The sequence below is a fragment of the Hyperolius riggenbachi genome, chromosome 9 (assembly GCF_040937935.1).
Source record: "Hyperolius riggenbachi isolate aHypRig1 chromosome 9, aHypRig1.pri, whole genome shotgun sequence".
Taxonomy (NCBI): Eukaryota; Metazoa; Chordata; class Amphibia; order Anura; family Hyperoliidae; genus Hyperolius; species Hyperolius riggenbachi.
In genome coordinates this window covers 116,115,545-116,141,287 of record NC_090654.1, presented here as the reverse complement: position 1 = coordinate 116,141,287, position 25,743 = coordinate 116,115,545, and the positions used below count along the sequence as shown (strand labels likewise).

The 25,743-nt window shown below is 46.3% G+C and overlaps 2 protein-coding genes across 4 annotated transcripts in view; one reads left to right on the top strand and one right to left on the bottom strand.

Annotated features, from left to right (window-relative positions):
- CCDC32 (coiled-coil domain containing 32) overlaps positions 1–10,942 on the bottom strand; it is a 44,457-nt gene extending 33,515 nt beyond the window's left edge. Inside the window, exon 1 of one of the 3 annotated variants that reach the window (XM_068253391.1) lies at positions 10,777–10,942. In XM_068253391.1, the coding sequence (XP_068109492.1) occupies positions 10,777–10,849 (73 nt within the window). In that variant the 5' untranslated portion in view covers positions 10,850–10,942. The remainder of the gene's footprint in view (positions 1–10,776) is intronic. The other 2 variants (XM_068253392.1, XM_068253389.1) reach the window with 2 other exon arrangements.
- Positions 10,919–25,743, top strand: part of LOC137532644 (protein-L-isoaspartate(D-aspartate) O-methyltransferase-like) — a 100,376-nt gene continuing 85,551 nt past the window's right edge. Inside the window, exon 1 of the mRNA XM_068253386.1 lies at positions 10,919–11,049. Within this exon, the coding sequence (XP_068109487.1) occupies positions 11,036–11,049 (14 nt within the window). The 5' untranslated portion in view covers positions 10,919–11,035. The remainder of the gene's footprint in view (positions 11,050–25,743) is intronic.

The following is a 25,743-nucleotide window of genomic DNA, read 5'->3' as shown; positions in this document are numbered from 1 at the left end:
CCTCTGGTTCCCCTTGCCTTGAGTCAGATGGGGCAGCGTCTACCTCAGCAGACACATCCAGCTCCCGCGGTTGCTGGGTATTCCATTGAAACAAGTCATTTACCATGTCCTGTTTGTTCCTGCGGAGGGTGTCAATGCCCCGCAGCTGACAAAGATTTTCCAGGTCGGATACGGCCATGAGCTTGTAGTTCCCGGACATTTCCATGCCAAATAAAATAAAACTTTTGGGGAGGGGTACTGGCTACACAGTCTCTCTGTATATATAAAAAATATATTGCCTTCCAGCTACACCAACGAATTAGTTCGTTTCTCGATAGCGCTATCGCAGATACTTTCAGCACAACACAGGTCCCAACCGCTGCCTAACACTGTCACAGGAGCCCTAGTGGCTGACCGCACTTAGCCTTCTAAACGGTGCCAGCGCACAGATCGTGCGAACTCTGGTCGCAGTCAATGCGCAGGAACCGTTAAGAATTAGCCGCAGACAACTCAGAAGGGAGCCTGTGAGACACGGGTAATTACAACGTCACCTACTGGTTCAGAGTAAACTGCCACCACCGCGGTTACCATGGGACCGTGGAGCCCACTAACTGACTGACTAGTCCTGCGAATAAAACGGTTAAACACACGGTATTCTGTCTAGCCAACAACAAACAAACAGTAGCGTATCTTCAGAGACCCGGGATCAGTTCTGTGTGTGTGCTGATAAGCAGGGTAGCGGACAGTGAATGACTTGGAGAAAGTCGTTTATTCACGCAATATAAATAATTAATATATACAGACAATTATTAAAATCACAATTATTAAGACAGTAATAGCCAGTATAAAAAATAAAAGAAGGGAGAAAAATACTTAGTTCCTGGAAAGATGTCCTTTGTGGGAAAATCAGAAAGTTCAAGCAAAACGGTTTCAATCAAAGTTCAGCAGAATCCTTTGTTCCAGGTTACAGAAGATGGCCAATCAAGATGGCCGCCAGCACATGTTCCTTTGTTTCAGAGCTTCATTCAAAGTTCAGCAAAATGGCCACCAGCCCTATGTCCTCTGAGCTGGCAGCAGGATGTTCTCATATGGATGGAATGGGAGGACCCCTTTCCCAGGCAGCTTATTCACTTTTAATAGAGCTGAGATCAGAGGCGGGCTTCCAGAGTCGGCCCCCAGGCCGGACTATGGTAATCACATCTGGGCAGGGGCTTTAGCAACCTCATAATCCTGACATGTTCCCTAGGCAGACCTGCGCGGCCGGCACACAAATAATAATTACATATTCTCGATCCCCAGAACCTACCGATTAATATGATATCAAACTTGGGCATGTTTGCATGCCCGGCTAAAAAACGGTGGAATTCCCCGAGTTCTGATTCTGCCAGTGGCCCCAATTTAATATCAAAATACTCACAAGATCCGGACCAGCAGAAGGATATAACTCCCACAGCTCTCCGATGTATGGTACTTCTAAAACATGCATAAAGATCATAACTCTATGTTTCCCTATCCTGGCTGAATGGTTCCGCTAAGTCTGCCCCCTGCTGGGAATAGCTTCCTTGGCTCTGAAAAGACTCCTGGTTTGTTAATTAACATCTGAGTGTTACCCCTCTGGCTTCATTAGCAAGTCACAGGGCACAGGCTTCATGGAAAGAACTCTGCTAACTACTCCCCTGAAGACAGCAGAGACTCCCCAGGCTGGACTGCCTGGTGTCCACAGACATGAGATTCTGATTGGGGCAGTGCAACGACAACCGAGGCAGGAAGTAGATTGCGGCTGCGTTTTCTGCGCACTGACGGCTCGTCCGTCACACAGAGCCTTTAATCATTACACCATCCAGCCCCCCTACAGGCCACATACATACTCGGTAATGATAGGTAAAGAAGTCATTACTATACCCTGAGTGTAACACCCAGGCAGTTCTATATCCCTCTAGTTCCCCATGACCTTTCTACCAGTGAAGTTTTTCTAGCGGCCACCTCAGACCTCAGCTCATCCGTCCTCAGAGTCAGGCTAAATGTGGTTTCGAGGCAGTGTCTCACCCTCAAGTGCAGGCACTGTCTGGCAGCCATCAAGGATCCCGCTCTCCTCCAATCCAGCATCACTGAAGTCTCTCACAGCTTGCAGCTAGGTCACAGCACGTTGCCTGTGACTGAGTCTGCAGTTTGACCAGGCAGCACCAATCAGAAAGCACCTATCAAAGTGCCGTGCACCAAGGCGGCAGACAGGGCCAGCCGGGTGCATGCATGTATGTATGATGCATCCAGGACCGCTATCAGAAATCTCTGGTCCCCATACTCGGCAAACCTACGTAGCTCCCTACTCCTAATCTCAATCTGCTGAAAAAAAGCTTTTTGAGCAAAACAAAAAAATAGTGTTTCCCACATAAGGCACCACCAAACAAAAGTGGGCAGAGTATCCCCATAAATGCAGTGTTCCCTGGTGGTCTAGTGCCACCACAGTATTCCCTGTAGTAGTCCCCCCTCCCTTATAGTATTCCATGGAGGTCTAATGGTCCCTCAATCCTTATATAAAACTTTCCCTTGTGGTATAGTTACCCCCCCCCCATCCTAAAAAAAAAAAAAACCTCCCTGGTGATCTTGCGGTACACCCACATAGCTCTTCCTGGTGGTCCCCCTAAATCCCTCACAATATTCCCTGGTGGTGGTCTAACGTTCCCAAAGCAGGAAATTTCGGCACCCGGCAGTGAGCCAGGCGCCCCATAGCAGCAATGCTACGTGGGGCGTGTAAGGGTAATTTGGGGCTCCGGCGGTTGTCAGACGCTGAATTACATCTCCCTCCGAGTTGCAAAAACTCAGAGGGGGAATAGTATTGAACAGCACCAGGGAGTTTGGGGTAGCAGGGAGAGCCGTCATTCAACTCTTCCGGCGCTCACTGGCGACATGTACATACGCACACAATGTTCCCCCCTTACCCACATAGCTTTCATTTCCTGGTGGTCTAGTGTACCCCCAGTAGATGCAGTGCTATGTGCTGTACTGGGTTTTCAGATAAGACCCTCAACTCCAACGCTGGATGTCTCATCTATCCTCAACTGGCCTCTCTCCACCTGTCTTGATTTCCTGCAGGAGAACTAGGCAGTAGACAGCTAGTGGCCGCTGCAGAGGATGCACAGGACATCCAGCCCTGGAAAAGGTGTGGCTCTAGATCAGTTCCCATGCCTAGAGAGTAAGAGAGTAAAGGAGGTAGGCCTTGGGAGAATGAGGATCCGCCTGACAGATTGCTTTAGCCAATGCGACAGCCAAGAGCTTTGTTGTCCCCACTGACCACACCCACTGTTACAACTGTTCTGCTCCACCCCCCCCCCCCCACACACACATCGCTAGCCTGCAGGCTAGAGATACGGCTGTATAGGGTCAGCCTACAGTGTCGCCTGAGGGCTAGGGTACTGATCCCTGTCGGGTGGAATTCCTTACACATATGTACAAGGTTTTAAAGAGTAACTGTCAGGCATAAAATCCAAAATTAATTCTCTATTTTTATCAGTTAAATAAGTAAAACAAGTAAACAGGCAATCCAAACGTTCATAATCGATCTCACTTTTCTTTTCCAGAAGAATATCATTTCCCAATTACCCTGACTCTTATTTCGTACATCTGCCGCACTAAGGAATTTGCAGTGCATGCCCCCCCTTTTTTTTTTTTTCATTCTTTACTTTCCTCCCCTTCCCCTCAGACACAGCTAATTCAATCTGATTGGCTGAAGCCTCTATTCCTCCCACGCCTCTCTGATTGACCGCCGAAGTGTGCCACCGTCCGCCCCCTCCCTGCACTCCAGCTAGTCCAGCATCCCCCCTCCTCCCTGCGGCATCTCCCCTCCGTAGTGCAGAGTATAGATGGAAACTCCATTGCCTGGAATCATAAGAAGGGGAGTCTGTGTGCGCTGTCTTTATTCCTCTCTGCTGCACTATGTAATGCTGCAGGGAGGAAGGGGGGATGCCGGGGAAGTAAGGGAGGAAATTACATCAAGATTGGCTTCAACCTGTGGGAGCCAAGATGGCAACTGCCTACAACAGAATTCTCTTTATTTACTATATAGATTTTATTGAAATCAAAACTTGGACAGTGTAATACATGTTATGTAAGTAGAGCAAGTATTTGTCAACTTACATATGTGGTTTTTTCTCCTGGCATAGTATAGCTAACAGCTCCTCTTTAAAATTAGGGCTATCTGTTATGGGAAATACGTGTTTTAAGAGTATTGAGAAATCAGGGCATCAGTGTTAGGAATTTGAGTAGGAAGGAGTTCACAAACGTCTGACCCAGTACCTCAATGCCAAATCACTACTAGACCCACTGCAATCTGGATTTCGGCCTGCCCACTCAACCGAAACGGCTCTCACCAAAGTAGTCAATGACCTTGCCTTAGCTAAAGCTGAAGGTAAATACTCCATTCTCCTCCTCCTTGACCTTTCAGCAGCTTTTGATACAGTAGATCATCTCCTACTCCTCCAGTCCCTCCAATCCATGGGCATTCACGATCTCGCCCTGACCTGGCTTTCATCCTACCTCTCCAACCGCTCCTTCACAACCTCCTTCAATGAGTCCTCGTCCATCACCAACCACCTCTCAGTGGGAGTCCCCCAAGGCTCGGTCCTTGGCCCTCTACTGTTCTCCCTATACACATCCTTCATTGGCAAGGTTATCTCCTCCATGGGTTTTAACTATCATCTGTATGCAGATGACACCCAAATCTACCTCCATACCCCTGACATATCCACCACTACCTACCATGGACAAGGTCTCCTCCTGCCTATCTGCCATCTCCTCCTGGATGTCCGCTAGGTTCCTGAAACAAAATCTAGACAAAACGGAAATTATGATCTTCCCAAACCAGTCAACCCTGGACCACCCAGATGTGCAGGTCACTGTTAACCACACTACCATTCGCCCTACCTCTCAAGCCCGCTGTCTGGGTGTCACCCTGGACTCCGCACTCTCCTTCACTCCCCACATCCAAAACCTCACAAAGTCCTGCAACTTCCACCTTCATAACATCTGTAAGATTCGCCCTTTCCTGACCTCTGCCACCACCAAACTCCTCATCCATGCCCTCATAATTTCCCACCTCGACTACTGAAATGCCCTTCTGTCTGGTCTCCCTATGACCTGAATAGCCCCACTGCAGTCCATCATGAATGCGGCTGCCAGAATTATCCACTCCTCCCATCGGCTCCACCAGGGCGGCTCCCCTCCGTGAATCCCTCCACTGGCTTCCTATCCAGTCCAGAATCAGATTCAAGATATTGTGTCTGACCTACAAATCCGTCCACAATACCTGTCCAACCTACATTTCTGATCTAAGGCCTGAAACACACCAGAGGAGTTTTTCTGAGCGTTTTGAGTTTTTAAATCTGCTGCTAATGTTATCCTATGTGTCTGTGCACACTGGAGCAATGAGGTTTTGTAAAAAACCCCATAGCATTACATTGGGAAGAGCTTTTAGAGGTTTCAAAACCTCTTCCCAATGTAATGCTATGGGGTTTTTTACAAAACCTCATCGCTCCAGTGTGCACAGACACATAGGATAACCTTAGCAGCAGATTTAAAAACTCAAAAACGCTCAGAAAAACTCCTCTGGTGTGTTTCAGGCCTTACTCAGAGATACACACCAAGCCGCTCACTCCGCTCCTCCAATGAACTTCGCCTGACCGTCCTCCACATCACCCAGTCCCAGGCACGCCTTCTCAAGAGCCGCTCCAACACTATGGAACTCCCTACCTCCACCCATTAGGGCAGCCCCCTCCTTCGACACCTTCAAGAAGGCCCTCAAAACTCACCTTTTCACTCTGGCCTACCACCCCTCACAATTGCTCTAAACCCACAGCTGAACTCTGGTCCCCTACCTCTCGTGTCCCTACCTCTCCCTCTAGATTGTAAGCCTTTGGGCAGGGTCCTCCTCCTTTTGTGTCCTACCGGATCATGCACCTCCATTACTGTGCACCCATGCTATGCATTTGAGTGAACCTAACTTGCCTAATCTCCATGCTCCCCTCCAGTCACTGACTAAGCATTACCTTGTACTCATACTGTGCTGTGTGATCTGGTTTTCTTGTATTCCTGTATTGTCATATTGCTGTTTGTCACCCCTAAATATTGTCTGTAACCTAAATTAATGTCCAGCGCTGCGTAATAGGTTGGCGCTTCATAAATACAATAAATAATAATAATAATAATAATGAGTTCTAGTTAGGTCAAAGTATCTAACATGGAGGAGGTTAGGGGAAATTAGCACTAAGGTTAGGAGAGGGACCGCCAAAAGTGAGGTAGTCCTCGTAAGGCAGCAAGCCAAGCAGGAAGTGACACTCACTTACTGTGGCTTAATCAATGATCTGCGCGAAAGCATACTGCTAAAATATGCTTCCACGCATGCACGACACAAAACTTGCAGCGGTCATTTTAAAAACCACGCATCGCTATAGACTTACATTACCTTCAGTCCGCGGCATGGTAATGTAGGTATGCAGCACTCCGTGTCGCATGTAGTGTGATATGACCCCATGGACTTTTATTGCCCTAGCGTTAAGCTGCAGTAAATGCTGCTTAACGCTACATTTTGCACAGATCGTTTGAAATTACCATCGATGTGGCTGGTCGATAATCAGCAGATTCGATGATAGTGAAAGAATCTGTTGGTAAAAATGTATGCATGTATTGCCAGCTTTAGGTTAGGGTTACTAATAGCAAGATTGGGGTGATTAAATTGTGAGGGTAAGATGGGGGGGTGCAAAGTAGAAAGTGACAGAGGAGAAAAAAAAGGGGAAAGACAAGACAAAGAACATTTATATTGCGCTTTTCTCCTGGCGGACTCAAAGCGCGCTCAGGCAGTGGCTCACTCCGTAGGCGTTATTAAGCTATGTATTAACCACCAGTCCAGTGACGTCCCCTTGACGACGAGTGTGTGGCAATTCCTTTTCTTGCTTGCAAAGTCACCTGATGTTACACGATGGACACGAACAGGAAGTCAAACGACCGCGGTACTTTGTGTGGAGTTGTCGGGGATCTTAAAAATCCAATTCCACCATGACTGTCATTATCAGCGCGTCGCTAAAAGTTGCTCGCGTAATGACACGGCTGTACCCACGTCGCGAGATCACAGAAACGACTACATCACTCAAGCAAATCGGCGTTCGGGAAAACCACATGGTGGGTAAACGCCTCAATTAAAGTTATCCCAAGGTGGGGATTAAAATGTAAAAAAAAAAAAAGCAATGCTACCTGATCCAGGGGGCTGGGCGTATCAGGTAGCTGTACTCCCCACCACTCCAGTGGTTTGCCATCCATTACTTTAGTTTTCGTGACCCCAGGGGTCACGATGCTAGAAAAGCAGCTCTGTGTGTCTTACACACAGAGCAGCGTGCAGGGAGGCGGGGGAGCGGCCAGGGAGAGACAGAGCTGCCCAATGACAGCTGGGGAAGGCCTGCAAGAACTCACCCAGTGAGCCTTTAAGTAGGCAATACCTCCACTCCCTTCCCCTCGAAATTGGCGACAATCGCATGTTACCAATCTTGGGGGGGGGGGTGATAGAGCAGCAGTTGGGGGAGGCAGAGAACAGCACGGGGGGGGGGGGGGTCACAGAGGCTTGCCTCTGTGTCCCATCTTTCCCCCCTCCCTCCCCCCACCGTGGGTACACTTAAAGGGAGTCTAGCCCAAGGACTCCTTTGCTGAATAGGTGCTTGGCTTACTGAACAGGAAGAACCAAGATTTAAACCCAGATCTCATGTAGACACACCTCCAGAACCGCTGGAATGCAATGATGTGTCAGCTTGTTAATATGTACAGAGCCATAATAATCCAACATGCATACAGACTGTTTCGGATTGTTTGATCCTCATCAGTGCATGGCATGGATTAATTTGGCTCTATGGAGTAGGGCTTGTAAATCCGAGAGGCACAGACTAACCAGCAAGCTCATGGTGACCCAGAACTCATTGGGGTGTGTAAGGGACTACAATGGTCCTAAAAGCCCCCTTACTGGAGGTGTGTTTAGCTTCTAAGGGTACAATGGTTAATTTGCATATATTCAGCAGTGGTGCCTGGGAGACATCTCGAGCTCACTCCAACCTGAATTATCGCAAATTCTTTCTGTTTTAGGAAAGCAAACTTTTGTTTTTCTTAACATCTTAGTAAGGGGGCTTTTAGGACCATTGTAGTCCCTTACACACCCCAATGAGTTCTGGGTCACCATGAGCTTGCTGGTTAGTCTGTGCCTCTCGGATTTACAAGCCCTACTCCATAGTAGAGATGGGAAGTTCGGATCTTTTCAATGATCCGGATGATTCGAATCAGATCATTGAAGAGATCTGGTTCTTTGATCCGAATCTCGGATCATTTTACTACCGGAAGCATTCGGGTGTGAAATGAACAGCAGGACAGGTCTGTGGACAGGAGAAGGGGAGGGAGTGGACACACAGAGAAGGTGAGAAGATGGACAGAGGGCAGGGAGTGGACAGAGAAGGGAGGAGGGACGAGCAGAGAGCAGAAATGTTTGCACGTAATACCCACATGCTGAAGTCATATGCTTTACATATATTTCACCTATATGTTCATCTGTACACTTTAAAAGAAAAGGTCGCACAGTGAAAGAAAGCATTCCCAGAAGATAAGTGCAGCTGTTTAGTGCTGAGTGCAGGAGGATTATATTGCCTTTCAATCACACTGTCTGCAAAGTTACTGAGCTGTGCTGAGCCAAAAGTTTCCCATGTGTTCACTGTGCAGCACTACGGAACAGACAGCCTGTAATGAGCAGCACATTATAGCCAGTATGTGTGCTCTACACATATCTGGCAGTGGCACCCATGTCCCCTCTCTCTCAACTACCTGTGGCTGCAAGGCTGGCTCCCCTCCAACTCAGCGATCCATCCCTGCTCTGCTTCCAGGACCCCGCTGCCCGCTGAGAGGGGGCGTGTCGCTCCTGACCCCGCCCCTTTTGCAATCCGAATCACTCATTTTGATGATTCGGATGATCGACTCATAAAATAGATTCGGATCAAAGATCCGAATCGTTCATGATCCGGACAACACTACTCCATAGAGCCAAATTAATCCATGCCATGCACTGATGAGGATCAAACAATCCGAAACAGTCTGTATGCATGTTGGATTATTATGGCTCTGTACATATTAACAAGCTGACACATCATTGCATTCCAGCGGTTCTGGAGGTGTGTTTAGCTTCTAAGGGTACAATGGTTAATTTGCATATATTCAGCAGTGGTGCCTGGGAGACATCTCGAGCTCACTCCAACCTGAATTATCGCAAATTCTTTCTGTTTTAGGTAAGCAAACTTTTGTTTTTCTTAACATCTTAGTAAGGGGGCTTTTAGGACCATTGTAGTCCCTTACACACCCCAATGAGTTCTGGGTCACCATGAGCTTGCTGGTTAGTCTGTGCCATGTAGACACATGAGATCTGGGTTTAAATCTTGGGCCATTACACCATCTAGAGAAAGGGGCGAAAGGCTAAGGCCCGGTTCACATTAGCGGTTGTTTGCCAAACGGACCGGATGACCTGACCGGATCCGGATCCGGTCAGGTTGCATCAGGTGGTAATCAGGATGCGATCCGGATCCGTTTGGCAAAGTTAACGTAAAAAAAAAAAAAATGTTGGGGTCTGGGAGGTCAGCAGAAGAGGGACCTGTGGAATCAGGCCCTCTGCTGTTTAGCACTCACCTCCACCTCCGACATGCTGCCAACATCCTGCCAACACCTCCAGCTCGTGCTGCTCCACTCCAAAATGCTTGCCCATGTGTCCCCAGCCAATATCGCCGCAAAAATCCGCATAGGAAGTGGGGTAGAACATCCGGATTTCTCAGCCAGTGTGTTGTGCGGCCTCCGGTTCCCATTTGTTTGTATTGGCCGGATGGTGCAGTCCGGCTCCGCCCCGGATACGGCTGCCGGAGGGGCCGGATGAAAAAATAGCGCATGTTGGAACGGAGGCCGGATCCGGCCCGGATCCGGTCCGGCTCCGGTTCTGCAGAACGGACCCATGTGAACGGACGCATAGGCTTTAATTGCTATGCCGTGCGTCCGTTCCGTCCGTTCTGCAGGCGGTGCGGCTCCGGCACGGCGATTCCGGAGGGCCACCGCAAGTGTGAACCGGGCCTAAAAGGGAAGGAAAAAGATTTACCTCGCCAGGATTGTTTTATTTCCTGGATGACAAGAAGACACAGACAGCCAGCACTAAGGGAAGGGGGAAACAAAGGGGAATGAGGGAGGGAAGAGGAGTGGAGAGACTGAGAATAGCTTGAGATGGAGCAGAAAGCTTATCTGTATAGCATTCCCACATCCTGTAATATGACTCATGTCCCTGCCAATCTCTCACACAAGCTGCAAGCAGCCCTCCTGGAGTCAAGGGACTGTCAACATTTTTTTCAATCTGTGCAATACCTTATCTAGCCCAAGCTGGTCCATATGCAGTCTTTACAATAGTGAGAGAGCAGGCAATTTTTTTTTCTACCGACCCTGCAGAAAGCAAGCCTCCAAATCTTATTATACTGTACAGTCCATATTCAGTCTCAATGCAGAGCAAGAGAATTACATTTCACAACGCATTCAGTAGTAATATTAAGAATAGCTGCCCTAAATGACTGCCTCGGGTGTTGCTAGCATTACAAAGCTGTCACAATCTGTTCACACAGAAGCCATGCATCTACTGTCCAGCTCAATATTAGACTGTGCTTCGCCCTCCCATAAACACAACGCTGAGATAAACACACTGTACCAGTCTATGGCCACCCCACTACATACAGCCCAGCTCAACCTACAACTCACCCTCTTTTTCTTCTCTCTGGCACTTCCGCCCTTCTCTGGGTTTGTCTAACCTCCACTTATCACAGCACCTCATAGTGGAAGCTGATAGGATGTCTCCTCTGTCAATCCTCAGCAGCAGCAGCCATTTGTACAGTACGTCTTTGAATAGAAGGCGGAACGGCTTGGTTGTTAGGGGGAAAAGGAGACGTCCTCAGGAAGCTATCTTAGCAACCAACCAATTGCGTTCTTCACTGTTTATATACGGCTGTCGCGAAGACTAATGTGGGTGTGCAGGTGAGTGTGGAACAGAGTTGCCAACCCCCAGTAAATAAAGTGATTTATTATTTCCAGGGGAGATTCACCCCCAGGCTGCCTCTTAATGATTTAGGACGAGTAGCAGTGCAGTGCCTGGTGCATTCAGGTTTTTGAAGTACTAGGCTGGCTGAGGGAAATAAAAAGTGCAATTACAGAGTGAGGGAAGCTGGTAAGTGTACACAGCATGATACAGAGCACAGACTTGCCTGCATGAGGGTCTGTAGGAAAAAAAACTGCTTTCTCACCGATGTAAAGACTGCATGTGAGCAGCAAGATGAGGTACTACATCATAGCTCCCAACTGTCCCTCTTTCGGAGGGACAGTCCCTTTTTGGGAGCCCTGTCCCTCTTTCCCCCTCATTTGTCCCTCTTTCAGGACTTTGTCCCTCTTTCAGGACTTTGTCCCTCTTTCTATATAAATATTTATATTGCTATACTAAAAATGTGTTTGATTGACTCTAAACTTTATTCCCATCCTTTAAATTGATATATTACTAATATTACAATGTAACTATGAAGGAAAATGAACCAGGATAGAAAGGTTTGAATTATAAAACATATTTTTCTTATGAAATCTTTATGGTATGCATGACTAGGGCATGGTGGGGGCGTGATCAGGGGTGTGGCATGGGCGTGGCTTAAGTGTCCCTTTTTCTCATCTCAAAATGTTGGGAGGTATGCTACATGGGTTGAAAAATTTTCCACAGTCCCTAGACTCCAGGTGGGCTGCTTGCAGACTTGTGTGACTGCCAGGGACAGGCGTATGAGATGCACCATGTGTGGGAGATTGGCCCCTACAAGATGCACCATCTTTTCCACTCAAGTGGCAGCTTCTGGCTTATGTAATAACTGGTGTGGACTGCGGCAGCGGCAAGCAACGCAGTAAAACATCCTGTCGCTGTCAACGGGGACAAACAGGACATTTTAATGTGTATAGTGGCCATTATGTGTTTAAACAAAAAAGAAAAGCAGCACCAAGTGATTTGGGTGCTGAATCATGCGGTAAACCAGTGTTGTCCAACTTTATGTGTAGGGGGTGTGCCTAGCACTGGATTTTTTGGCTGGAGGGGAAAGAGCATCCATGTCCTGGCTTCAGGGGGCGGAGACAAGGGGTGGGCCTGCCATAGGAGGTGGACTGACAGAAAAAATAGTCCGAGTGCGGCCCGTGGGCTGTCAGTTGGACAGCCCTCTGTAAACTATTTATGATAGTTAAGACATCAGTGATGTTACAGACAGTGGCTTAGGGATCACCATAGCAGCCATAGTGGGTGCTATGGGACCCGTAGTCAATGGGGGGGGGGGGGGGGGGGGCAATGTTTTTTTCCGATGATAAAGGAGTCTGCTGCAGGGGGGGCTTTTTCCTCTGTACTGCCTCCTCAAAAGATCAGGACCAGCTGCATCAGTGTAATAGAAAGTACAGCTATAGCTGCAGACACAGACAATGCTGCGGCTGCACAAATAGGCCCACCCCCATACCTGTTCCCCTGGCTGTCACTCCTCTTTGCTGCTGTTGCTTCTTATGTCGGGAACTAGTGACGTTCCTCTGTCTTGCTCCTGCTATTGGGTGCAGTGCTCCGCCTCCCTGACCTGGAACTTCAAACTGCAAACCACTGCTCGGTGCAGCAGGTACTGTGTGCTGCATTTTAAATGTGTGCTAACGTGTTACATTATATATGTGAGCTAATGCATGCCGCATTTTAACGCGTGACACAATTTATTTGTGGGCTAACACGTGCCGCATTCATATGAGGAGTAACTTCTACTGCATTTCCTATGTAAAGTAATGTTTGCTGCCTTTCATACATGGGGTAATGATTACTACAGTACTAACCCCTGGAGTGGAGTGCTGGAGGGAAGTATACCTGTCCTGGCTCCACCTATGATCTACTTTTCTCATAGTGCCCTTGTATCTATGACTACTGCGCCCTCTGTGGAAAAAGAAAAAGAAGCTGCTCCACCTCACGACATATAGCTGTTCTGTGTGTAGAAGAGGGCAAGAGACAGGAACACCACTCCAAACGACCATATGAAGCAAAGTTGTCCACATTCCTTCATCGTATTAATAATCCATATCTTTATCCAGTTCGGCCTATCTGGACGAGCTTCCTCGTCCAGATAGGCACTGCTGCTCCCGCCGCATGGTGCGCGCGATCAGGCGTGCTCCCGCGCGCGCACCTGCCGCCCACCACTAGCCCCCCGATCAGTGAATGGGAATATAATTCCCATTCACCGATCTAACTTCCCTGCAGAAATAACAACACTTTCTATCCAGAGAGCGCGGTTTTTCTGCCCCCAGGAAACTTCTCACCTGTTTTTAAGTTCCTGGATGCGAGATCGTTCGTATCCAGGACTTTTTTCACTGTGGCCATCTTGTGGCCAAATAGTAAACTGCACCCACATACATTTTAGATTAAACAATTATAATATTTTACATATAAAATAAGCAGTTTCCCTCACACACCAAAAATTACCCACATACATTTTTTATTTAAAAAAAAAATACAAACAAACAAAAACAACATAAATAGTTACCCAAGGGTCTAAACTTTTTAAATATGCATGTCAAGAGAGTATGTTATTATATTATTTAAAATTCTAAGCTTATAAATAGTGATGGACGCAAATTGAAAAAACGCACCTTTATTTCTAAATGAAATATCGGCACCATAAATTGTGATAGGGACATCGTTTAAAGTGAACCTCCAGACTAAAAATTGACTCAGCAGCACTGGAAAGGTCTGGTGTTTCTTTAACTGTTTCACAGCATCAGAACTTTTTTTCTCTTATACCAGCCTCATTTTTAGCTGCACAGAAAAAAACTGCCCAGGCATTTTTCCCCTAATGCTGTGCAAAGCATGATGGGATTTCTGAAGTTGTTCTCGTTCTGCTGTTTTGGTGCAATTTTTTTTTTTTTTTACATTTTGAATTTGACATTTGAAGCCTAGTGTGTGCAGCTGGGAGGGGATATCAGGACACAGGACAGTTAGAACTGTGTCTCATGCTCCCTGTCACCTCCTTTCAACCAAAAAGATGGCTGCCCCCATGACAAAGATGGCAGCCCCCATGAATCACAAACATTTGTCTGTTCTTTTAAAACGGGGTCGGTAAGAGATTATATTACCTATCTATTCTAATTAACATAACTAATGTAACTTAATGACAGTATGTTTGTTTAGGCTGAAGTTCCCCTTTAAACGGGTTAATAACTGGGACAGATTGGCAAATAAAATACATGGGTTTTAATTACGGTAGCGTATATTAATTTCAAACTATAATGGCCAAAAACTGAGAAATAATGAATTTTTTTCATTTCTTTCTTAATCTTCCTGTTAAAATGGATTTAGAAAAAAATAATTCTTAGCAAAATGTACTACTAGTGGCGGAAAAAAACAAGATATAGATCTATTAATTGTGATAAGTAGCAATAAAGTTATAGGCGAATGAATGGGATGTGAACGTTGCTCGGATGCATGAGATTTTCGGCACTGCGGTGCTGAACCGGTTATTTGATCATCATTAAAAGGTACAACAGTGGTACATGGCAGTGCAAGATCTACTTTCCTCATAGCGCCCTTGTATCCATGACTACTGCACCCTCTCTCCTTACGAGGTTATGTGATGAGAGAGGTGCTGTAATCATAGAGACCTGAACAAAAGCAGAAAAGTAGATTATCGGTGGAGCCACTGAGTAGTATGTCACTTCCTTCCAGTGCTCTGCTCACTTACTACTCTGCATATTGGAGGACTAATCTGCTACCTATACTTTAGGATGAGCTAATCTGACTACCTTTACTGGGGCCCTTCTGGCTACCCACACAAGGGGTACCTATACTGTGGGTTACCTAATACTGGGGGATATCTCTAGCTCCCCATACTACCTGAGGCACAAAAATACCTTTTTGGTTTTTTTTGGGGAGGAGGGGGAAGATCAACAGCGCCACCTGCCGGATGCGCCCGGCTAACGGATAAGTACCAAAACATTTATCAGGTTTTTATTTAAATTTGAGCAAAAAGTGTCTAGTCCAAAATTATTCATACCCTTCACAAACTGTCACAGTCTGTGGAAAAATCCAAAGTTCTATACCATTCCAAATAGTCCAAGCTGTTCTAAAGCATCCTAATTACCCTGATTAATTGGGAACAGCTGTTTTAATCAACTCATCAGGTGAAAAACAGCAGCTCTCTGCAGTTGGTTTGTGGACAGTCATGGTTAAGACAAAGGAGCTCGGTGAGGACCTGCGGCTGCGCATTGTGGCTGCTCACAAGTCAGGAAAGGGCCACAAGGCCATTTCTAAATGTTTTACAGTACCATTGGCTACAGTGCAAAGTATTATTAAAAAATACAAGATGTTCTGTACTGTGGAAAATCTCAGAGAACATGGTTGAAAGCCAAAAGTGACACCTGTGCTGGCCAGGAGGATAGTGAGAGAGGTGATAACGAATCCAAGGATCACCACCAAGGCCATCCTGATGAATCTGGGCTCTGCTGGTGGCATTCAATATCATTCATATAAGTATGTGCGGTAAAAAAAATATGGGCGGTAAAATGCTGCATTCGGTGTGCTAATTCATAAACATTTTCACAGCTGCGATAGAAATGCTGTGTTTTCCCGAAGCCCAGCTGTTGGTAACATTGGCCTCAATTCACTAAGCTTATCTCCTGTCTTTAATGTAGTATTCAGGAAACCTTTTACCTCAGGCAGACCTAAAGTTAACTCTTCAATTCTAAGGCTGCTTACACACTAAGACGTTACAGGCGCACGTTAGTGCAGCCTGTAATGCTCCCCCAACGCACAGCAATGTAACACAAGTGGGCTGTTCACACTGCCCACGTTGCGTTACATGTAACGCTGCACGTTCTTCCGAAAGTGCAGCATGGTACGGCGTTACAGCGGCTTAAGCCGCGTTACACTGTTTGCACACAGGGCTGTGGAGTCGGTCCGAAAATCCACCGATTCCCACTCCGACTCCTCAGTTTAGGATTCCTCCGACTCCACGACTCCGACTCCTCTAATTTGCATATTACAATTTTGTTGATTAAAAGTATGTAACATGAAATTCGTCTCTTAACTGCCAACGCTTAGGAATTTTACAAGACAACTGAAGTGAGAAGGATATGTAGACTACTATATTTATTCCCTTTTAGACTAAAACTAGTCCTTGGTAAGAGTACTTGTAAAAGGTACAAACCGGAACAAAGAACATCTATCAGGCCCTAGGCAATGTAAGTGTGGGTACATGTACAGGTACTCTGCAGGGGAATGAGGAGATTGTAAACAGACAACACCTCTGTGTTCAATGTGCACAGCATTCTCAGTGGATTCCCTGCAGCTCTGTGGGGAGTGCATATGTAGAGTATAGTACTACTGTGTAACAAAGTAAACCTGAGACAGATGAAATTAAAGTTTTATACATACCTGGGGCTTCCTCCAGCCGCCTTCAGAATAATCAGTCCCTCGTTGTCCTCCTCCACCACCTGGATCTTCTGCTATGAGTCCAGGTACTTGAGCCAGTCAGGCGTAGTGCGCATGCACACACTCCGCTGCCAGGAGCATACTACACCTGTGCAGCACTATTGCGCAGGTGCAAAATGTTCCTGGCTGTGGGAGCGGCATGCGGCCGGACAGCGCTGACTGGCTGAATTACCAGGACTCATAGCAGAAGATCCGGGTGGTGGAGGACAGCGAGGGACTGATTAGCCTGAAGGGGGCTGGAGGAAGCCCCAGGTATGTATAAAACTTTACTTTTCATCCGTCTCAGTTACCCTTTAATTTGTAGTCACCAAACCAAATTTTAATAACATATCAAATTATTTGATTTCATCAGCAAAGGGAGTGCATACATTTGCATAAATCAGCATCAATGCGGAATTATTTCCATCTCATTGACCATCTCTATTAGTGACACAGCTACACATCAGGCTTTATACTTACAGCATAGATGTTATTTAGTGCGGTATATATAAGAGATTCCTGTGTACACATCATATATACAGTCACAATCAGATATGTATATCTGACCTTAAAAATACGGGAACTGCTTTATTGAAGCAGCACAAGTAACTAATTTTGATTGGTTTATTTCATTTTTGTGGACAAAGCACAGCTATTACTGTATATATACTGTATATATACATTATTTTTAATGACTATTATCTGAGAAATAGAACATTTTATCATATTTTCTATTTTAATTACAGTTACAAATTCATTAGGAGTCGGAGTCGGTGCATTTTTTCCCGACTCCGACTCCAGGCACCCAAAATTGCCCGACTCTCCGACTCCACGACTCCGACTCCGACTCCACAGCCCTAATGCGCAGTCATGTTGGGGAGGAGCGGAGAGCGGCCAGGCACATGGCTAATTAATATTCACTGCACGTTGTGACGTGCAGTGTTTACTTCCTGGTGCAGCCGCTCTGTGCGGCGATTGGCCGGCGGGACCACGTGATGCCGCATGCGTCCAAGAGTACGCATCACGGACGCCAGAGTGAGCTGCACAACGCGGCTCACGCTGACGTCCACATCGAAGAGCACCAGGCCTTGCGTTAGGTGCACGTTATGCGACCTTAACGTAGCACCTAACGCAACGTCTTGTTGTGCAAGTAGCCTAATTCTAAAGTTTAAAAACAGTCTGTTAATTAACTGTGTGAAAATAACTACAGAGGAGGTAACTTAACTACAGGCAGGGGCGTTCCTAGGGTCCTTGGAGATCGGGGCACCTGTGGGCACTAGGTGAGGGTATATTAAAAATGGGCGTGGCCATGCAGTGAGTGGGCATGGCCATGGGTGGGGCCAAATGTACATGAACTTAGCGTCCCACGCCGGCATGCGCAGTACAGCTCGGGGGACGTCCGATGACGTCAGCGCGCCGGCGTGGGACGCAGAAGTGCCAGGAAATGGAGCGCAGAAGAGCCCGACCTGGCAGCCGGCCTGGCCAGGTCGGCGAGGGCACTGGAGACCACCGGGAGCCTGCGGAGCGGCGGCGAGGGCACCTCCTGCCTGCCACGGGCTGGAGGAAGCCCCAGGTAAGTGGAAATTTATTTTTATTTTTTTAATCCCCTCCCTGAACCTGAATGGTTAGCAGACAACCACATTAACGTTTTTGAGTAGCCCAGCCAGAGTCCTGACTTGAATCCAATTGAGAATCAGTGGAAGGAGCTAAAGATCAGGGTGATGGCAAGAAGACCCTCCAACCTGAAAGATTTCGAGTTCATTGCTAGCGATGAATGGGCAAAAATACCTGTGGAGACATGCAAAAAGCTGGTCTGCAATTATAGGAAGTGGTTGCTGTAATAGCTAATAAGGATTTTCTATTGATTATTGAGAAGGGTATGAATCATTTTGGGCTGGACACTTTATGCTTAAATGTAAATAAAACCCGAGAAATGTTTTTTTTCCACAATAGTTCCTCTTGTACATTGTCTTATCTTTTGGGAGACACCAATGTCATTTCCTGTCAAAAAATTACTTGCTGGTTGAATAAAAGTACGGTAACTTTAAGTCAAAATTTGCCAGGGGTATTAATAATGGGCAGCACTGCATATCTTGAGTTCAGCTATATGATAGCCAAGATACAAGCTACACTGGGCATGATTCACAAAGCTTTTTCACCTGTTTTCACCTTATCTATGTTACTTTTTTTTAAGCTTCCAAAGAACAAAAATATAATATAGGTAAGAAAAGTAATATTAACCTCCCTGGCGGTTTATTTATTTTGCCAGGGAGGCTGCAATGTGGTTTTTTTTAAATTAAAAAAAAAATATTTCATGCAGCCAACTGAAAGTTGGCTGCATGAAAGCCCACTAGAGGGCGCTCCGGAAGCGTACTTTCGATCGCCTCCGGCAATCGAAAGTAACAAGATAGGCCGCAATGAGCGGCCTATCTTGTTTCACTTTCCTCGTCGCCATGGCGACGAGCGGAGTGACGTCATGGACGTCAGTCGACGTCCTGACGTCAGAGCCGCCCGATCCAGCCCCTAGCGCCGGCCGGAACTGTTTGTTCCGGCTGCGCTGGGCTCGGGCGGCTGGGGGGACCCTCTTTCGCCGCTGCACGCGGCAGATCGCCGCGGAGCAGCGGCGATCGGGCAGCACACGCGGCTGGCAAAATGCCGGCTGCGTGTGCTGCTTTTTTCAGAACGAAAATCGGCCCAGCAGGGCCTGAGCGGCGACCTCCGGCGGCATACCCCGAGCTCAGCTCGGGATTACCGCCAAGGAGGTTAAAATGAAGTTAATCAGGAACAACTTACTTTTGAGTGACTATTTGGCTTGTAAATGTGCTGAAAGGTTATTTTTATCAATTGGGTGATAAATAAGTAATTTATGAGCAGTTTTGTGAATAGAGCCCATTATGGTCTGTGGCTGCGCCCAATATATTGATCAAGCTGTGAACCCAAATCTCCTGCTTTGTTAAACCATGTGTAGTTTATAGCTCCACATGATTTGCTTTCCCTAGTGTTTCGGTCCAGCTGTTCCCATGATTCATTGATTCATATTGTTTCAAATGCTTCGGGCCCATTCCCACTTACAATTGCAAAACGGTAGCTCTTAGCGCTACCGTTTTGCACAAGTGATTTTACAGTGATTAGCACGGTTAAAATTACTGTACACTTCCATGATTCAAAGCGATCACAATCAACGCTTTATTAACTATTTGACATTCCTGGACGTGAAACTCACGTCCAGGAAGCCATGTGCGCTTCTGCGCGTTCCCGCGGCCGATCGCGCGCGTGCACGCGCGCTCCCGGCCCGCGGTTTGTTAGCCAGCGAATCAGTGAATCGGGCAACGGTGCCCGATCACTGATTCCTCTCCCCCGCAGAAAAAGCGACAGCTTCTCTCAGAAGCCTAGCTTTTTCTGCTTCCTATTTCCCCTACGTCGCTCTAAGCGTACGTGTTACAAACGTACGTGTTGTAAACAAACTCATGACTGCCATCTTGTGGCCAGAAAGTAAACTACAGCTAAATGTTAAATAAAAATAAAAATACACATATTTACTCAAAAAAATACAATTTAAATCCCACCCTCCCAAAAATACCCACATAAAATGTTTAATTAAAAAAAAAAAAAAAAACATTACAATTAAAAAAAACAAAAAACACAAATATTTACCTAAGGGTCTAAACTTTTTAAATATCTATGTAAAGATGAAATATTTCAATTTTTTTTTTTATTATAAGCTTGCAAATAGTGATGAATGCAAAACGGAAAAAATGCACTGTTATTTCCAAATAAAATATTGTCGCCATACATTATGATAGGGTCATAATTTAAACGGTGTAATAACCGGGACAAATGGGCATATACAATACGTGAGTTTTAAATATGGAGGCATGTTTTATTTTAAAACTATAATTGCCGAAAAGTGAGAAATAATGATTTTTTGCCGTTTTTTTTCTTATTCTTCCTTTTAAAATGCATTTACAGTAAAGTGGCTCTTAGTAAAATGTACCCCCCAAAGAAAGCCTAATTGGTGGCGGAAAAAATAAGATATAGATCAGTTCATTGTGATAAGTAGTAATAAAGTTATAGGCTAATGAATGGGAGGTGAACATTGCTCGGATGCATAAAGTGAAAAACGACTGAATGCGAACTGGTTAAGCACTGTATTGCGTTCGCTCCAGAATTGCGGCAAAATGCTGCAGGTAACACATTTTTCGATTGGCGCTAATTGCCCGTGATCAGCACCAATCGCCGCAGTGAAATCACTGCCATAGGGTTAGAATAGCACTAGCGCTTTACAAAAAGGAATCGCCTGCTGATCACCATAGTGAGAATGGACCCTTCACTGACTGCTAAACCTGATCCCTGAATTTGCTGTTCTCTGCTACTCTCCAAGCAGATACTGTAAAAACTTGGATTGAGAGTAACTTGGTTTAAGAGTGCTTTGCAATGCAAGCAAAAATTTTTGCGAAATTTTGATTTGATATACAAGCAAAAAAAGTATGCATGAGTGACGTCATCACAACTGAGCCAATAGTTCTTCTTGCTTCGGCGCTGCGGGATTGTACTTAATTGTACTTAAAGTGAACCCGAGCTGAAGCTCGGTTTCCAAACTTGCTACTTACTATTTAGTGAGGGAAGCCTCAGGATCCTAATGAGGCTTCCCTTGTTGTAACAAGCCCCCCATTGCTGAGCGTATCCCCTCTTCACATCGGTGCCGCACAGCTCCTCTTCCTGGTTTAAGCGCGTGCAATGGCCATGCAAGCCCATCTGAGCATGCGCAGTGGTATGGAGCCCGAAGTTCCGTGCTACTGTGCATGTGCTGGTGGGCTCAGTCGGCTATTTTTCGCACTTGAACCAGGAAGAGGAGCTGCGCGGGCCGGATGTGATTAGGGACAATGCATTGTCGCTAATCTTCCAGGGCCACGCTCAGTGACTGGGGACAATGGAGTAGCCTCAATAGGACCCTGGGGCTTCCCTCTCTTAAAGGTAAGTATCTGATTTTGTACCCAAGCTTCAGCTCAGGATCACTTTAACCTAAGTGTAGAGACTGTGCAAAGTCACATCTCCATGAAATCCTCAAAAGTAACTGTCATTGGATAAGTTCCTTGTTAACCACTTCAGGACCTCAGGCTTACACCCCCCTAGTGACCAGGCCATTTTTCATAACATAGGGCTGTGCAGCTGTGTTAGCGTGCTGCACAGCCCTTCAACTCAGCACACAAATGAATTTCACCTCCTTTTAATGTCCTTAACCACTTGCCGACCGCGCACTCATAACGCGCGTCGGCAAAGTCGTAGCTGCAGGACCAGCGACGCAGATCTGCGTCGCCGGCTGCAGTCTAATTAATCAGGAAACAGCCGCTTGCGCGAGCGGCTGTTTCCTGTCATTTCACGGCGGGGGGCTCCGTGAATAGCCTGCGGGCTGCCGATCGCAGCTCGCAGGCTAAATGTAAACACAAGCGGAAATAATCCACTTTGTTTACATTTTTACAACGCTGCTACAGTAGCAGCGTTGTAGTAGATCAGCGATCCCTGGCCAATCAGCAGCCGGTGGATCGCTGTCACATGACAGCGGGGAGCCTGTTAAAGGCTGCACAGGACAGATCCGTTCCTGTGCAGCCTCCGATCTCTCGGGCAGGGAGAGAGAAGAGGGAGAGGGGGAATCTTGCGGTGGAGGGGGCTTTGAGGTGCCCCCCCCCCCCCCGCCACTCACAGCATGCAGGAGCGATCAGACCCCCCCCCCCCCCAGCACATCATCCCCCTAGTGGGGAAAAAAGGGGGGCGATCTGGTCGCTCTGCCTGTCATTTGATCTGTGCTGGGGGCTGTAGAGCCCACCCAGCACAGATCTGAAAAAACAGCGCTGGTCCTTAAAGAGAATCTGTATTGTTAAAATCGCTCAAAAGTAAACATACCAGTGCGTTAGGGGACATCTCCTATTACCCTCTGTCACAATTTCGCCGCTCCTCGCCGCATTAAAAGTGGTTAAAAACAGTTTTAAAAAGTTTGTTTGTAAACAAACAAAATGGCCAACAAAACAGGAAGTAGGTTGATGTACAGTATGTCCACACATAGAAAAATACATCCATACACAAGCAGACTGTATACACCCTTCCTTTTGCATCTCAAGAGATCCTTTGTGTGTTTCTTTCCCCCATGCACTGAAGTTTCAGGCTGCTCTTTTCTTCCTGCAAACAGCTTTGCCCTTGTTTGTAATTCCTCAGTATGTGAAAGCCCAGCCAGCTCAGAGGACGATTTATCCAGCTTGTAAAAGATAAGAGAGAAGAGAGAAGCTGCTCTAATCTAAATAACACACAGGCAGTGTGCAGAGGGGGCCTGAAAGGGGGAGTTCATAGCAGAACCACAACACTGAAGAACTTGGCAGCCTTCCAGACACAGGCCGACAAGTCTGACAGGGGAAAGATACATTGATTTATTACAGAGACAGTGATAGTATAAAGTGCTGCAGTAAGCCACAACACATTAGAATAGCTTTTGGAACTTGTAGGATGATAAAAAACAGGATGCAATTTTTGTTACGGAGACTCTTCAAGGGGGGGGGGGGTAAAGGCTAGGTCCTCAAGTGGTTAATAGGACACTCTGCCAAAAGCCTCTGATCACTGCTGCAATGTGTTTTTTTTTTTTTTTTTGTTCTTTTAAAAGAAGGGAAGCTTTTCCCTCCCTCTTTCCTCCCTCTCCCTCCTTCCCTGCTGTGCCTTCCTAAATCGCCACAGGATGGCGATCGGCACTGTTTCCCGCCTCTCATAGGCGTTAGCCTATGAGAGGCCACGCAGTATGAGCCGCTCTGAGAGACAGCCCAGTGTCCCTCGGAGATCGCAGCGCTGTACAAATGTAAACAAAGGGGAATACTTTACCCTTTCAGCCCTAAACAGTCTTCTAGTCGCGATCGTTCCCTGCTAAACTGCAGCTCCAGGAATTGACGCCAATCGGTGTTAGGCAGTCCTGGGGCTGCCGCCGCGGTCACGCCAATCAACGTGACGCGGTCGTTAGGTAGTTTAAAAAAAAAAGTTGGGGCGAGCCAACAGATGGCAATGATTCTGTTAGTTATAGTGAAAGACTTGTTTACATTTTTATTTTATAGTATTTTGCTATAACTTTGTGGATTGTGGAACAAATTAACTGGGTTTCCATTTATTCTTATGGGGAAATTTTGCTTTGATATAAGAAGCAAGCTTCCAGAATGAATGATGCTCGCAAACCAAGGTTCCACTGTACAAATTTGGCACATGAAAGTCCAGTCCGGTACTCGGACTATGAAAAGCAGCAGCATGATGATGAAATAATAATAAAACGAACATTCAGGAAATGCTGATCTATTAAAGAACTGCAGGATATTCTAAATAAAAGTATCCTCCTGGTTATATCCATTATTGCAATTATCTTTTGAATATGCTTTTTTGCCCACTTGCTTATAACCTGCTTTAAGAGATAGCTGAAAGAAGCCTTCTGCTGTTGAAAGCATTATGCATTGTGTATTGTAGCGTTAGTGCAAATGTGCTCTTATTCTTACCCCCTGCAGTTTAGATCCTGGTCATTATTTTGTGTTTTTAAAAGTAAGCCAGTTGTCTTCACAGAAATGCAAAAATGCTAGCAGATTTTGAAATGCTTTTTCTTATTTTTCTGTAGCGTTTCAGCTAGCAATTTGCGGTTTTGGGAAGCGTTTTTGGTGTAGTACATTTCATATATTGTTACAGTAAAGCTGTTACTGAACAGCTTCTGTAACAAAAACGCCTTGAAAACCACTCTGAACTGCCGTTTTTCAGAGCGGTTTGCGTTTTTTCTATACTTTACATTGGAGGCAGAAACTTCTCCGCTTTTCAAAAAATGCCTCACCCCGGGAGTATGCGTTTCAGCAAAACGCCTCCCGCTCTGTTGTGACCCACCCCATTGAGATACATTGACCAAGCGTATCTGCAGCCACAAGCGGCTGCAAAAACGCCAAAAAAACCACTCGGTGTGCACCAGCCCTTTCTCTGCTCATCTACTGATTCATTTAAACAAGTGGCTGGTTAGAGCAAGTGCTTAAAATGTGTGCAGTTGCATGTTCATTTTGTAAAGGAAGGATGGATAGAAAGGCAGTGGATCTCCTGCTGAGAGTGCCTGCAGTAAAGACAGGCTAAAAAAAAAAAAATCAATCCATGCAGACTTATTATGCAGTCATTGTTTAAGCAGCTTAAAGTGGGTCGTAGCATCCAATATAAAAAATATATTAAATACAGTATATTATATCCCTTTTTTTCCCCCTAAAATTCTGTCCCTATATGTGACATTTGTTTTATTTTATTTTTTTACCTGGTGTTTTTTTCCCCCTACAGTACCAAGCTTATCCCAAAATGCAAATAAAGCTGGCCATACACTAGGCCGATTACCCGCCGATCGACAGCAGATTCGATCACTGGGATTGAATCTGCTGTCACATCATTCACGCTAAACGCTAAATTTTGATCTATTTCGTCCTGAAATAGATCGGTCCCGTCGATCGCTCCGTGTGGGAATTTACCGTTGATCGCCCGCGGGTAGGGAGCGCATCGCTAGCGGCGAATGATTGACGCAGGTATACATTACCTGAAGCTGGCTCCCGGCATCTTCTCCGCATCGCCTCCCGGCTGGCATCTTCTCCGCATCACCTTCCACATCATGGCATCCGTGTATAACTTCCTGTGTCACTGCAGTGACAGTGGAAGTACAAATAGAGGGCGCTCTATTTGAACTTCCGCTGTCACCGGAGTGACAGAAAGTTATACGCGGATGCCGTGATGCGGAGAAGATGCCCGGGACCAGGCTTCAGGTAGTGTATGCGGGGGGGGGGGGGGGCAGGCGGCAGCTCAGCAGATGGTGAATCGGTTTCAGGCTGAAATCTATTCACAATCTGTTTGCAGTAAAGGCAGCCATACAATCCCTCTGGAGGGATCTATCTGTTGGTCGAAACTGATGGCAAATCGACCAGTGTATGGCTACCTTAACAGAAACTTCACATTTCAGATAAGAGAAGGACCCTATGACAAGAAGAATTATCCTTCCCTTTAGGTGGCCATACATTAGACCGATTATGGGCAGATTCGACCAAGAGACAAATTTATCTCTAATCGAATCTGATTAGAGATAAATTTGACTCTACTCGAATCTGCCCATACACTACAGGCCGATTCCCGTCCGATTTCAGCAGGGAATCGGCTGAGCCGCGCCATCCACCCCGCCGATGCCCCCAAAATAA